The sequence below is a fragment of the Haplochromis burtoni genome, unplaced genomic scaffold (assembly GCF_018398535.1).
Source record: "Haplochromis burtoni strain Fernald_Lab_line unplaced genomic scaffold, NCSU_Asbu1 Contig_8, whole genome shotgun sequence".
Lineage (NCBI taxonomy): Eukaryota > Metazoa > Chordata > Actinopteri > Cichliformes > Cichlidae > Haplochromis > Haplochromis burtoni.
Genome location: NW_024582369.1, coordinates 231,378 through 247,788, shown reverse-complemented (window position 1 = coordinate 247,788; position 16,411 = coordinate 231,378). Strand labels below are relative to the sequence as shown.

Sequence of the window (16,411 nt, the reverse complement as noted above, 5' to 3'; positions counted from 1 at the left end):
CACCCTATAAAGAGAATCAGATGACCCCTATGAGTAAATGACTTGGCAACAGTGGGAAGGAAAAAAACCCTTTTAACAGGAAAAAGCCTGGGAGGTAGGGGAGGCAGCCATCTGCTGTGACCAGTTGGGGGTGAGAGGACAAAGAAAAACAATTTTGTAGCCTATGTCACAAACTAAGGATAATGAAACAGTCCAGCTCCAATGTAGGCGACCCTATTTGCCTAACTAAAGGTGCTGTTAGCCCAAACCATATGCTGAATACATTAAACTGCCTTACCTTGGCTCTAAATGGGATCTTGACACACAAATGCTGTTACTAAATGATTAGAAACATATAGCAGAAGGTTTTGCTTGAAACCTCTCAAAGTGTTACTATGTAACCACAAACAACCATTCACAGCTTCACTGAGTTGAGGATTGAAATATATCCTTGATAAATGAACGTAACAAGATGAGGAGACCAACACTGAGGTGGTTGTTTTCTTGCCAGAGTCCACCCTCAGTGCTGATCTCGTCATATAATTTCTCTCACATGTGTGTTTTCATTGCATTTAAATCAAATGGCACACTGCAATATGTTAGGAAACTTCATTTAAAAAACCCAAATAAGGATTTTTCTGTCAAGTCAAGCTAATGGGTTAATATCCCTATTAGTGTTAAAGCCGTAATAAATCAGTCAATTGGCTGTAATGTGGAAGGTGTTAGCTCACAATTACAAGCCCACAACTGTCACTCGTTCATCTTTAAAGCTCAGTGTTTTAAATGACCTGGTCTTTAAAACCGTATCTTATGACCTCATGACAAAGAAGTGGCTCGCTGGAGAACCTTGTGGATAATGTAGCTGCTCTGTGAAGTTTCGCCCTCAAGATATCCATGTCAAATGCAGTCGGACTTGTTGTGGATCTGTGGTCCATACTGGCTCAGCTGTCAGCCCTACAGTGAGCGCTGCAGTTAAAAATGTGTTGCCTCTTGGAGAAAGGAATTGCTATAGGGAAAGAGTCAGAACATGACTACAAGTAACTGGAATTTATCTATTTTATGACAGTACATGATTATTTGGAGATTTTATTTATAGATCGGTAGGTAGGTAATTTGTTTCAAACAAATAAATGAAATTGTAGTAGTCTGAAAGGGACTAGAACAGTAGACGTTTAATACATAAAACCCCCGAAACAAACACAAAGTAAACTTTATACAGACTTCCTATCTCCTCATTGGCTATAGAACTGTTGACATAACAGGTTTTCATTTCCTCTGTACTGATATTCCTCAGTGTTTTAAAGTGATTTTACAGGCTAAACAAAAGAGCAGTTGGACTAAAGCAGTTTTTTAATTATAAATTATAAACTGTAAATGCAAACGTCCTGTTAGCAGGTTTGTGGTGTTAAATAAAAACACTTCATCATATTAAGAAACAACCAAACAGCTTTTCATATTACAATACTGTTCTGTTTGCATGATATTTTGTGCATTAATGAATAATAAATGAAGATATTGCCATAGTTTTCACCATTTTATCTTATTTTTTTGCAGATTTATGTTTTAAGGAGAAGTTTGTGCTCCTTCTCAGTGACACCCTGTATGAAAAAGTCTGGCCCTTCAGAAAAAGTCTGGCCCTTCAGCCCCCCACTGATGATGTGACCTTGAATGTTGTTTCTGAGCCAAAACCTGGATCAAACTTATAGATATTAACTGGGCAATAATGTAGGAGTAATTTGAGGCCCAAAGCCATAAAAAAACAGTCTGCTTTAAGTGCCTCGCTAATTAAAACCATGTTATGCTTCCTAGTCGTCCTCTCTTCTCATACAGGACTCTGAAGCTCAAATTCTTATCGGACGTGAGACGAGGAGGGTCAGCAAAGAGGCTGGATTTGTTATTTCAACCCATTTAGAGAGGCAGGCCCCTGGGGTCAAACACTGGCCAGTGTGGCCTGATTATGATCGTGTCCTGGGGGGTCTTAACTGCGGCCAGGCTGTTGTTGTTGTTTGGCTCCGTTTGCTGTTCAAGTGTAGCAAGCTGCACAGATGAGGGGGTGGGGATGATGAAAAACAGACAATTTGTGGGAGGTATAGAGACGTGGGGTTAAAAGGTTAGCGATGCACTGATGTAGGTAGAGGAGGGCATCCCGCCCTCGTGTGTTGTCCTGAAAGGGCAGCTAACAGGTGTGCGTGTCTCTGCAGCTTTGGTGTCACTCATCGGTTTTTCCTCGCTTTCATCTCTTTCCCATGTCTCTCTCTCTCTCTGTCTGTTACACACAAGCATGCATGGACACACTGAAAAGATTGTGTTCTGGGGGTTTATTTTTATCCCTTTCTTGTTTAATTAATCGAATTCAATGTCCCCGTGGTCCCTCCTCTCACATCATGTATGTGAACCGGAAATTGAATACAGCTGACAGTCACACAGAGAGACTAATGAGGTTTTCAGGGCTGACTGGCAACAGGCAGCATATGCAACAGAGATGTGGTCTTATTATGGCTCTGCAGTTAATCAAATTTAAATTTCAGGCATAATTTTGTCTTTTAATCTTAAAACGTCTTATGTTTATTCCAGTTCATAGTCTAATTCTTTTTTCTTTTTTAAATTTTGTTCATTTTGTTAAAGTTCAAAGAAGAGTTGTTTGTTTGTTTTAATCCAATAATTTCATATAGTCCATCAGTAATCATGTTAAGTAATCATGGTCAACAATAGTTAGAGTTTTTAAGTCATCAGTACCACCGAGCTTAGGTGACGGTGAAGCGTCCATCTGGGATCTGTACCTCCACGTTTCCCAGGAGTCCCCGCTCCCTCCGGAGTGTTGGTCAGATTTGAGGGAGATTTGCACAATAATAATCACTTATTAGATCTTCATCTGAACTGAGCTCTAGGTCAAGGCCATATTTCTTGATTTACAGCCACTTTTCGATCGTGGCTCAAGAGTTGGCAGTTCGTCTTGTAATCGGAAGGTTGCCGGTTCGAGCCCCGGCTCCGACAGTCTCGGTCGTTGTGTCCTTGGGCAAGACACTTCACCCGTTGCCTACTGGTGGTGATCAGAGGACCCGGTGGCGCCAGTGTCTGGCAGCCTCGCCTCTGTCAGTGCGCCCCAGGGCAGCTGTGGCTACAATGTAGCTTGCCATCACCAGTGTGTGAATGTGTGTATGGATGACTGAATGTAGTGTAAAGCGCTTTGGGGTCCTTAGGGACTACGTAAAGCGCTGTACAAATACAGGCCATTTACCATTTTTCATTTTTACGAGAAGAATTACTCCTCCTCCTTGGGTATTAGTCAGATTTTAGTGAAATGAGATTCATTTGTCCTGGATTTGTGTCTGTTTGAGAGCCTCCGGGAGGCTTAGTTTGTGCAATACAGCCAGCTAATCACAACAAAACTTAGAACTGTCTTTCTGTACTAAACACAGCCTCTGAATTGTGCCACATCATGAACTGAATGAGCTGCTTATGTCACTGCTGGTCTGGTTATCATTCGTTTTAGCTCCTAGAAACCAACAGAGATAGTTTAAATATTTTACAAATTGCAGGTCATTCACATCTCTGACTCCAGGACCACACCCTTCTTTGAAAATATTGCATGTTTGCACAACAGATAAAGGAGTGTTTCAAATAAATTGCAGATTAAAATGAATGAGCACGATAGCATGAAGAAGGGAGCATCTTCTGTGAAGCCTTTATTATGTCCTCATGGTCCAGCCACACCCAAATCCTCAGAGTATTGAGTTCTGTAGCCACAGAGGGACAGGCGGTATAAGCACCTGTCAAAGCCTCAAAAATTGCCTTTGTGGTATAATTTCTGCTACAGTAGGTGTCTTCATCTCCACGTTTTACCCTGATTACAAGATGCTTGTCCTCTTACTCACCCACTCTGCAGTGTTTGCTACACAGAGGACTCACTCGAGGATAAGTGGAGCCAGCTGTTGATACATTTCAGACAATCGTCGGTTGTAACAACGACAGTTGAGTTGTGGAAATTCTTTATTTTCTCTGTTACGTAAACAAACAGTGGATTTTTTTTTTCTACCACAGTGAGGTCAGGGACACCACAGCTTTGCTGTGTTTTTGGTAAAGTGGGGCCTGCAAGCTGTAAGTGACATATTTCTCCCTCGAAACTAAAATGCGAAAGATTTTGGCCACACATAACTTTATTTACAAAGTACAGAGCATGATGGAGGACTGCAGCTTTATCTGTACTATTATTACTCTAATAAGCTGATTGTGGATTAATGTCATCAGACAAATAAAAATAAGCATTAGATAGTGTTTAATTATTTTAAATCTTGCTGCTCAGAGCAGGAGGCGAGCCACTGCTGGGTAAGAAATCAGCACTTCAAAAGGGCTGATTTTCTGTATGGTTATCACTGATTTTTAATTTTATTTGTTATAGTTGCTGGTTTTCGTCTTATTTTTAATGCCAGAGTCTTAATTTGTCTCTTTGTCACTTCCTTTTTACCTTGAAGGTTGTTTCCTGTGTGAATTGTTCTAGTTTTACTTCCCCCTCTTCTACCTTCTTTATTGTCTATGCAACACTTATTACTTTCTCCTGTGTCTCATCCCCCTGTGTATTTATAGTTTATTCCTCTTGTCAAGTCATCCATTTATGCACCCCGTGTTTCTTGTGATTTGGAATACCGCTCTTTTTTTTTTTTTAAATCTCTTGTATGGTTCCTCATGCTTCATTCCTAGTTCCCAGTTTAGTTTATCTGTCTTGGACTTTGACTTTTTTGTCAAATTAAAAGCAGTTCAGTTATTTCCCTCACATGCCTTTGAATCCTGCAACAGGGTCCTCTGACCACCAGACTTAAGGCTGGCCACAGATGACTAAAGAACAATACAAACAGACCAAGACCCCAAAAGTGAAGAAAGTACCAGCCTGGCTGCCGGAGCTCCCAAACACTCGTTTTCTGTCATACAATTTCTGCTCATTGTGCTGAAATTTTGTATAAATTTCCATGAAATGTCAGGGATCCGATTTTTTTCTAACACAGTTAGAGTGATTTTCTTTGTACATGTCAAACCTCACTAACTGCTAGCCCAGTAGTACAAAGACTTGATAAAATGTGGGGCAAGGTTAAGGTTAAGGTTTGTATTCAGAGTGAGAGTTGTCCCTCTGAGCTGCAGCTCGCATGTTTCAAAAGAAACAGCTTTTACTTTGAAGGCAAATTGTCGCATTTCCAGGTTGTGATGCACTTTTCACAGTTTCACTACACCTTGGGGAGCAGATGACCAGTGTTTGTAGACAAGTCTGCCACTAACGTGCAAACTGCAGGCGTCCGCAGCAATAAAGTAGCAACCAAATCAATCACAAGGTTTGTGCCAGAGACCAGTCGGTTACTCCCATTTCTCCATTATGACCCAAATGACTTATGAACAAATGTGTGCCTCTCACCCCAATCATTTTCTCAGCAACTCCCATCAACCACCAGCAACCAGTTGAGGAATACTCATTTTTCCCCCGTGACCTGTGATTGCCAGATTGTAACAGGTTGATCTTTAAACCTGGAGCTTTAATCCACTTGCTCCTACATTGTCACCGTGATTATCACATCCAAAGTGGCTGGCAGGTTAATGTCACATGGTTAGCAGTCACGTGTCTGCAAAACTTCCATACACTAAACCAGGCTGGACCAACTCCAGGCCTCGAGGAACGGTGTCCTGCTGTTTTAGATCTCACCCTGGGTCAACACACCTGAATTAAATGATTAGTTCATTACCAGGCATGTGAGGAGGTAATTTAGCCATTTGAATCAGCTGTGATGGATCAAGGACACATTTAAAACCTGCAGGACACCGGCCCTCGAGACCTGGGTTTGGACACCACTACACTAAACCAACAAAACTAAAAGCATTAGCTTGCAGAATTTAAATTAAGTCTAACATTCACATTTTCACTCAAGTTTGACCCGAATGCACTCATTTGTTCTCACACTGTGAGGTCTTTCAAGGTGATGATATCCAAAGCAAGTTTTAAAAGCACATTACTGAGTTTGACTAACTTAATTCTGAACGTCTAAATTATATTTTTTGCAATTTGCAGGTCTTTACCAAACTTAATTTAGACTTTCAGCCAAACACAAGACTGAATGTGACCCTCCTCCATTAAAGATAAAAGAGTAAAAACTTTTGGCAGCTACACCATCGCACATAAAAACACACTGGGCCTCTTACAAACATGAGGAGCAGGGAATTATTTCCTTATACAGCTTGTGCCTGTGTGTTTGCTGGGGGAAAAAGTTGACAGATTCATGGTAACGGATGGGTTCCCGAAAGCTGCATTAAATATACTCCAAGTGGCAAACCTGCTCTGTTTATAGAGCAGAAGTGGATGAGATAGCTGGAGTGAAAGAGGGCAGAAAAACCTTTCCACCTTGTAATCCCCAGAAACATTCGACTTACTTAGTGCTTTGCTAGTTCACCTCAAACCACACAGAGGCGCAGGTGTTGAGTTTGAGCACCTGAGCAGAGTTAATGGGATGTGGAATCAGCGAGAGTGTTCGTCGGGGGGTCTTGTCAGGCTTTGATCTTTGGTATGTACTGAATGTGGGGGTCAGGGATAATAGTTTGGGGGCTGGCAGGGGTGAAGAAACATGAAGAGAGAAGGAGGACGTAAGCGACGGCAGACATGATGGTGTCATGGCACCCCAGGAACCTCCTGGTGGGAACTGATAGAAATGTCACAAAAAGTACTGGAAATTTTTAAACCCCTGTCTTTATCTTTCCTGTCTCTGTGTTTCCCAGTCACCCCTTCTGCCCGTGTCATCCCCCTTTCGTTTGCTCAGAGACCCTTTCCACACCTCGGAGGTCAGAGGTTGTCGCGTTAACTATCCCGGGCAAAATACGAGTCCACTGGGAGCCTTTAAGCCTGTTATCTCATTCGCCCAGTTTGCTTTTGTGTGCATGTGTCCTTCTGAGAATAATCCTGACATCCCAGCTAGTGTTACTAAACTTCAGCACAGCCATTTACACAGACAGTTAGAAGACTTCTTAATATTTGGGCTATTTAATATTTCCTCTTTACTGCATAATTCCCATTATAATGGCAACAAAATGACCATAAAGGCTGGATGGAGTAAATTTACTGCCATTTCTGCTTTATCCTTACTGTGTGTTATGATTGACGTTTATAGGTACTTTCCTGGCGAAACTGAAAATATTAGCCTACTGTATCTGTTTATTTCTGCAAGGATTTCAAAATGTATTCAGTCCAATAAAAGCTATTTTCATCCATTGCTCGGCTGTATGAGCTGGGTTTTAAGCCGACTTGATATTAACTTGTTGCATAAATTGCAATAGAGCAGTGGTTCCCAAACTTTTTTTGCTGGGCCCCCCTTTGTTTTACAATAAAAATGTTCGCGCCCCTCCCCCGCACACACGCACGCACAAACACATCCTCCAACCACACACACCCATATTTTGCTACATTGCAGTTTATTTCACACCTCAAACATTTAGTAAATAATTAAGCAAATACAAGTAATCTGCAATAAATAAATAGTAATAAAATAAACTACTAACTCTTTTACGCTACGTCCACACCTACATGGGTGATTTTGAAAACGCAGCTGTTTCATCCACATGTAAATGGCGTTTGGAATCAACGTAAACGCAGTTTACGGCCCACCAGGTATTAAAGCCATAAAGCCTTTGAATGAAAACAAACGCTGTTGTGACAGTGATGTACACTGTCTTGTTGGTATATGTATGATTTCTATACATTTTACGTCAGATAAAAACTTTGTTCGCAAGATTCAGATAATTATTTAATAAAAGCGAGACATTTTAAATGAGAATAAGAAAGAAAAGTATTTCTTTGTGCCCCCCTCTCCCTGTTAATGCCCTACCTGGCCCCCTGGCATAACTTTGCTAGACCCGCCCCTGCACAGTTACCAGCTGGCAGCTACTTAGAAAAGGATCCTGGTGTTATTTGTCTCTCAGAAACTGTTTCTCCATCACCTGTTCAGCTCTGATGATTCAGTAAGGACATCTCCTGGTTTCATCTTCATGTTTCCCTCTCACCACATATCCAAACCGAAATCATGACCAGCAGTTTTACAGCTGTGGCTCCAGCAAACATCAGCTGATAGTAGAAATTAATTTAAATAAATTCTAACAACAGCTGATCAAGCTTAAACGTGCTGCTGTTGTTTACGCGACATCCGCTGGTTTCCTCTTTCTGGCGCAAAGAGGAACCCAGGAAGAAAAGCCGATCAGCTGATCATTGATCAGTTTCATGATTGAAGTAGAACAGGAGAGGGAGGGGAGAGAATGAGAGAAGAAGAGGCAGCTGTGCAGCAAAGACACAGAATAACTCCAGCTTTGTGTCTTTTTTCATTATAGCTAAAGTCCGGGACAAACTGCGTCTCTTCTCAGCTCAATACCGAAACGCGTAATATTTTCTCTGAATGAGGGACCATTCCATTTTTAAGGAGCCGTTGGCAACTCTACTAACTAACCTTATGAATAAAATAAAGTTCACTATCAGTAACATCATAGCACCCACCCAGCTGTATAGAAACTCTGTCATGCTAGCTAGTACGCAGACGAGTTATGTAACTGACTGTAAAAAGTCAGCACAACGAAAATAAACTCCACCTAAACTTGGTTTATATCTGACCCAGATAGACTGCAGGTCATAACTTCTTACCTGAAGTTCAGTTCACCTGACACTCGGACTGGCGGCTGCCTCGGGGCTCTCCTCCTGCCTCCCCTTCCCTCATCCACCTGCTGGCCTCTGTGGAAGCCCCGCCATAGCCACCACCAAACAACTGAGTTATTTTTACACATCGCCAGCATCTGGCCAATCCACCACCTCTCATTGTTCATGCCGTTACAAAAAAAAAAAAAAAAGTCATCAGCCCACTGGGCACATGCCCGGTATGCCCGATGGCCAGTCCAGCTATGTTAACCTGCAACCAAATCTGCAGCTCCATACAGCAATGTTACGACTTGATTATATCTTATAACTCATAACTCTTATGTAGCTCCCCCCAGTAGCATACTGTCTGAAATATTCGATGGTTGCAATAATTCTTTAAGTGTTATTTTTTCCTTGGTATTCTAATTTCACCGAAGTTTACTAAACTCAACAAACTTAATATTACTTACAGGGACATTTATTCTCTCCTCATTTTCTTTCGCCGAAAAATTGTTTTCTGCGGTGCCATCTTTCGTGCTTGGCTCTCTGAGTCCTACCTTTGCTAACCTTATGCTCATAGTGCAGAAGCTGATGCTGTATTCACTTACACTCGGATATCTGAGCTTCACTGTGAAAACATAATCGTACATTTGATATTTGATTGAATTTTATTGTTTTAGCTTCGGGGTGGCACCTGGGGTGGCCAGTCTGGTTGGGGGGGGTGGCCTGATCATCATCACCCCAGGCCACCCCGCTGGACACGCCACTGCTCCATTTAGAAAGGCAGAGGCGTCACCGTGTTATTATTTTACATGTAGTTGTTTTTTTTCCTGTGTAATAATATTCAACATAGCTATCAATACATTTTTCAAAAAATGCCTCTCTGTGCAAAATGGGTTTAAAAACATAAACAGCTGTAGGAGACTGTTAGTCTGTGATTTGAACCGGGGGAACAAATCGTGGCAGGATCAGCCTGATATTATTTGTATCCCACTGTAACTTTACTGTATAAAGAGCTAACATCTCCAAAATGTCAGTAGTAGTTAGTCATTACAACAAGTGTTTGTGAACTAAAAATCAAGAATGTGGGCTACTGTTTGTCCCTGATTTGAAGAGCCCAGCGTGTGCTCCCGACAAAGGGAAAACCAGTTCTGCAGGGGAGACCTACCTTGGCACTTGTGCAGGTGAAACCAAAGGGCAGACATGCTTCACCATATTTTCTAGTCTTTGGCTTAGAATGAAGTTGGTTTGGAAACATATTCAGCTATGCTTCATCTCCTGCTTTGCGTTTGTGTTGGCGCCCCGTGCTAGCAGTGTTCAAGTGTTGGGTTTTTTTCCCCTTTCATACCGCGCCCCCTCTGCAATGGCTCTGCGCCCCCCCTAGGGGGCGGGCCCCACACTTTGGGAAGGTCTGCGATAGAGCTTCAAAAGAACAGGTGTTTTCGATTAGACTGTAACAAATCCAGACTATAAACCCAAAAGATTCTGCTGTTTTTCTACATGTGAGCTCCTAAATCAATTTCACCAACAATTCAAGGGTCATTTAACTGTAGACTTTTAGATGACATCCCTGGACTATTTTATCTGGAGATTTAAAGGAAAAAGGAGGGTCATCAAACTTTATTTACAGAACTTAATATCTTAGACTACATGCTTGGTTTTAAGAAGTAACATGCCATTGGTGGCACCCTCTTTTTTTTCCCCATTAGCTCCATTCTCCTGCTTTCTGTATAAAGGATATAAATCTCCTCTGTTGCCCTTTGTGAAGTGATTTAGAAGACAGCAGGTTGTCTCTATGCTGGAGCCGATGAGCAAAGGCGCAGCCAAGAAGTAAATGAAAGAGCCAGATAAGAGGTATAGGAAAAAAATAGATAAAATGAAGATAAAAGTGAAAGCACAAAGAAAATCTATTCTGAATCCTTTTGCTTTCACAGACTAATTACAATTTAAATTATTCCTTTAATGAAGGTGCACTAAACCTCATGGATTTATAGAGAATGGTCTGAAAACGAGAAAATATCCCATGAGCAGGAGCTTTCTGGGTAGAAGTGACTTGTTGATGGCATAAGTAACTCAAAATTACCGTGAAGGTATGCAGAAAGCCAGCTCTAAAGACACAACATATCAAACCTTGACACAGATGTGCTACAGCAGCAGAAGACCACACCAGATACCACTTCTGTCAGCTAAGAACAGGAAACCGAGGCTGTAGTTTGCATGGGCTCACCAAATTTGGGCAACAAAAGAATAGAAAATGGTTGCCTGACTTCAGTCACAAAGCTTAAATGATCTCAAACTGCTTTCTTCAGCATGAGAGTGAGTTCACTGTACTCAAATGACCTCCACAGTCACCAGATCTTTACTTTGGTTTCTGATATATGTTAGACATCATGCCCATCTGCCAGTGCAGATCAATTCAAATAAACTGCAGCTTTTTTTTGCAAGTGTAAATGGTGACTCAGCAGGTTTGGTAAGTGCTACAAAAAAGTGCTTAATGCATGTGTAATCCCTCAAGTGGAAGAGGCTGAAGAAAAGGAAGGGGAAGATGAAATCACTCTGTGAGTGCTAGGCTGCTTGGGATGAATGAACATGAGACAGGAACATGTTAGAAGTGGTGAAAGGGGCTGTAAGAGAGGAAGGAGGTGTTTACTACTACTCGCTCTCTCTGACTCTGTGCTACCCTACCGCATGAATACTACAAGTAAACATATGCATTCATGTGTACTGTGACTTATCTTGCTGTTTTGTCAGTTTATGCGGTCTCATTCTAGACAGCAAAAATAATCAAATCTATTCATAGACAGAAATGTGACTTCTCAAATGTTTTTCATTGGGCTGAATTTAATCTGATCATATTACACAGGAGACAAGACAAGAGAAAACAACAGCATGGAAAAAAACAAGACGAGATTATTTTTTCCATGCTGTTGTTTTCATAAGCAGACATTTCGTTATGTGGCCATTGCTTGTGCACTTTTTTTCCCGAGCAGGAAGTCTGTCTTTAGATCTTTGTGGCACACCATGCTGACCAGACAGACATCAAAAAATGCACAACTGGCAGTGAAACGGTGACTGATTGCGTCCAAACACTCGAAAAGAAATTCAGAGTTACTCAGGCGTCACACCACTTTTCAGTGTTTGGGCCGGTTCACTTTCAGTTCAATGCAATAATAAAATGCAAGAAAAATTCCTTTAATACCAAGAAAATTTTCAATCTTCAAGAATGTATATATGACATAATATGACATTACTGAATGTCTATCCTTACCTGGTCACATGCTGATGCACATAGATAGTATTGCCTTTCATATGACATTAAAAACCTTGACAAAAAGAAATCCTATCCTTGCTTAGCATCATTGTTGGGTAAGATTTAAAAAAGGCATAAACAGCAAAATTGAGACTAATTTGATGCAAAATAAACCTAAGATATCATCTGTTTGCTCATGTGGTTCAGGTCAGAGATTTGTAAAGTAGATGAAATTCCAATCTAAAGACAACCCAAGTTTAAAATTGATTGTTAAGTGTCGCTGCGGTTTCTATAGGAATTTGCATTTATTTTCTCTATAAAGTATGACATTAAATCTACATGTTCCCAAATTTTACATGCCCATCCATTCATGTGTATATATACCCAACCAGAGAAAAATTTCAATATTTGAATATTTTAGATATTATATCAAATGCAAACTTTTTTTAATTGAATTTTCTTAAATATTTTGCTGAACTACAGTATAAACCTCATCTTGAAGCCAGCTCTGGTGGTAATAATAAGCCTATTTATTAGCAAATTATTGGAAAAATTCAGTTCAGATGCTTACTGTGTAAATTACAATTTTTTATCCTCATCAATTCCACTGAGACTTCCCTTTTAAAGGTCTGTGATGATCTTTTAATGGTATCAGGTCGGCCTTTGACCATACTATGTCACTTAATAGGCTTAAGGGCTGGTATCGCTGGCTCGGCATTAAACAGCTTTTCCACATATTTATCTGGCAGGAATTTATTTGTTAGCCTGAGTTCTCCTCTAACACTATTTTTCTAAACTGTGGGGTCTTGACTGTTCTCACTTTTTATTACTTTGATAATAAGTTTGTGGATATATGTCTGTGAAAAACACTTTATGAATCAACTTTACTTTCTTAGTTTTAGTTAAGGATAGACAGCATTAGCAGTTTTTGTTAAAAACTGAACTGAACCGTTTGTGATTAGAAATAAAAACAAAAGAGAAACGTGATAATAAAAAGACATCCAGACATTAATTGCAAGGTTAATCCTGTGATGACCAGAAACGCTGCACCCACAACCACCACCCTCATTGCATTTCAAAATTATGAGATGCAAATTCTTTCCAAATATGGATAAATTCTTAGGGATACTTTCCCTTGCCCACCATGTTCGGGTAAGGGACGTGAACAGTTGGAGAAGGTGGAGTCAGGTGTTAGTGGACCTGTGGAATTTTGGTGAAGGGGACAAGGAATCCTGGGAATGTCGCAGGGTTGGAGGAGAGCTGATGGCTCACGTGCTAAATGTGATCACAGGTCCTGATGGCTTGAAAAGGACAAAAATGACAGCCCGACCCTCCCCTGCATGCAAGCATTTGACTGAGTGAAGATTTCATTTTACATGACTGGGGTATAAATGCTCTTTTTACCCTGTTTTGCGAGCGAACCTTAGACACAGATCTAGACGGTGGGATCCTACAGACATTGTTGCTCAGAAACTCCAGGAACTTTTGAGAGCTGTGTTTGAAAGCTCATGCACTGGTTGTAGTTAGGGTTTTAATCGGTGAAAGATGTCAAAATTAAAGGAAAAAATGATGTCTTGCAGCAAATTGCAGCTTGCATGATGCACATATTGTGAAACAGGCCTCACAGTTCCAAAAACAACTCACATTTGTTGGCTTTGAGTCATTTATTTCTCTTTTCAATAGATCAGACCAGCCTTTGAATCAGATAAGGATTAGAAATTTTCTTTCTTCTAGTATAGAAAATAGAGAAGTCAAACAAGCGGTTGGCAAATTTTCACTCGAGTATCACATTCCTGGGTGGATGAACGTTTTAGTACGAGTGAAAGAAGAATCAAATTTTTCATGACTTCACGATGAGGTACTGAACTTTGCTGTACGAGCTGGGCGATGATTAAAACTTAGACTGCATTGTGCTTTTCAAGTAAACATGTTTTCAGATGACTGATTTCACAGCTCATTATAAGCCAATACAAACAAGTAAGATATTTGACCAATTCAACAAAGTTCAGTGTACTGAAATGTTCATGGTTGCAGTATTGACAGAGTTCAGAGGCAATTATGAGACTTTTGTACATCTAGATCTTCTGTATAATGAAGCCATATGCCATAAGTTGGTCTTCTTGCTAACAGAAAAGAAAAAATAAGATTAGTACTTTAAAAGATCACAGATCAAATAAAACCATAAATATAAACCATGTCAGCCAAGGATCTATTGGCTGATCTTTAACATTGCAGGAAATTTCTCTGATCAAACTTCACCTTCATTATTTTAAATCTAAAAGAATTAATTAAATCTAAAAGAATTAATCTGTTAATCTGTTTTTCTGTCTTGTTGTCCTCATCCTTTCCATTTGTCCTTGTACACCAAGTGGTTACACCACCATGTCGATCATCCCTCCAGGTGATGATTGATTCTCCCTGCACTCTCCTAATCTGGTCCCATTTTCTTTTAGTTCATCCCTCTGACCTGTCCCAAGCAGATTGTTTCCTTCGTGGTGTCATTTTTCAGGGCTTTCCTAGAGAACTCGGGAATAGAGCCCGACTTGTCCATTAGTTATATTAGCACCTCAGTGGGGAGGCTCTGGTTCCTTTTCCCCAGGCTGGGAAGGACAAAAGCTTGGGCCTGCCTGCAATTGTCCACCTGTCAGTCAGAGTTGGTGGCAGCCAGAAAAACTGTCAATGCTCAGATCCTCAGATAAGAGTCCTGTGAACCCGGCTGTGTGTTGTTAACTCTGTTAACACACTCGTCCATGTTACAAAAAACAAGTAAGAAAAGCCACTTTAAAAAAAAAACCCAACCCAGTAAATTATTGCTGTGATTTTGGTGTATTTTCTCTTTTTCTGAGTACTAAAAAATTACTGTAGCTATTTTCAAGATTTGGTCACTGTTTGCTTTGTAAAATAATTACTTCAGTGTGGTGAATTTGATGTTAATTTAATTTAATGAGAGGCTATTGAGCAAAGAGGCCATTAGGTTAGTTGACTCAAACCCAAATTTTACATCATTACTATCCGATTTTTAATGAATCACTAAGAATAAAAAAAGGAGCATGTAATCATAGTTTTTGCTTTTTTTTGTTAACTTAAAAAATTTGGCTCAGTAGCATCAACAAACTCTGGTTTGTTCAATTCACCAGCAAAACTAGCTTTGGTATTTAATATTTCTAAATTGGCTTGAGGTTTTTTCTTGCACAAAGACAGGAAACAAATGAAAACAGTTTGCTGGGTCAAATTACAGCTCCAACACTCTCATACCAACACCTGGAAAGCTCTTGGAATAACATTTTGAATATTGTTTGCTTAATCTATAAACAAACTGTTACAGTCTGTGGTTTTATAGGGAGTTTAACAAATGTTGTGGGTGGTCAGACAGCCTGCTGCCAAGGAATACTTCCAGCAAGCAATTTCTATTGCTAAGCCAGTTGTTGTTTTACATTTCTTCCCATTTACAGATTAAACAAACACTATAATGCTTGATAATTAGAAAGCTTTCGAGGTTTTGGTGGTGTGTCTTTGAGCTTCTCCTCATGCCCAATTATTCCCAGTCTCTATGCTAAGCTACAGAAAGCTAAACGAGTCTCTTGCTGCCCTAGCTTCACAGTGACCACAGACAAAACATAAGCAACATTAAAGAATCTGTAAAGTTTCTTTAATTTAAGTTTGATTGTGTTACTTGTTGAGTAAATGCTTCCCCTTCTTCCAGTTTTTATATTAGCTTGTGCTAAGCTAAGCTGCTATATCCGATGCTAGCTTTATGCTTAGCAAACGGAAAACAGATATCTTAAAGTCGGGAAATATATGTGTAGCCACATATGTTAAACTTTCCCTTTAAAGAGAATTAACAGCACTATGCTATATGTGTGAAATGTATTTATTTGTTTTTCTTTGCTGTTCTTTTCAGTCTTTGCAGAAGAATGGACAAATCTCCAGCATGACTAGCCTGAACGGACACTCAGAGGACAACACGCTAGCAGAAGGTGTGTATGCGTGTGTGTTTCTGTATTGCTTGGAGTGTTTATTTACTCTGTGTGTGACTTTGGGAGCTGTTTCTTTGGTGAATGTGGTTAAGCGGTGACCATGTGTGTGGGTGTTTGTGTCTGGGGTTTTGTCCTATGTCTTAAGCAGCAGCAGAAGGTAAGCTTGTTTGTGTGAGGTCTGCTTTCAGTGTGTGTGCGTGAAGAATTCTTGTGTGCAAATGTCTTCATGGCTTTGCATGATCTAGTTGATACTAACCTAATCCCTTTGTCAACACACAAGGGACAGCTACATGAGCTTTTCTCACTGGAGCCGCACACACTCGCTCTTACATGCCCACATACCAAGATACTCCTTTACTCTCTTTTTTCAGCTTAGCAGTTTACTGGATTCGAACTGAACTTGCATTCGCTTCTTTTGTGAATATACATATATCTCTTGAAAAATGGCAGAAATCTAACTATTTTGTTCAATAAAATTAAGAGTAACATTTATTTCCCAAAAGAAAATATAAAAATATTGATTGGTAGAAGATTCTTTATACAGAAGTAAGCCTCATT

At 40.2% G+C, this 16,411-nt stretch overlaps 1 protein-coding gene across 1 annotated transcript in view; it reads left to right on the top strand.

Annotated features, from left to right (window-relative positions):
- The window catches only part of akap12b (A kinase (PRKA) anchor protein 12b), a 53,157-nt gene that overhangs the window by 13,594 nt on the left and 23,152 nt on the right, over positions 1 to 16,411 (top strand). The window contains exon 2 of the mRNA XM_005914574.3: positions 15,778 to 15,853. Within this exon, the coding sequence (XP_005914636.1) occupies positions 15,778 to 15,853 (76 nt within the window). The remainder of the gene's footprint in view (positions 1 to 15,777; positions 15,854 to 16,411) is intronic.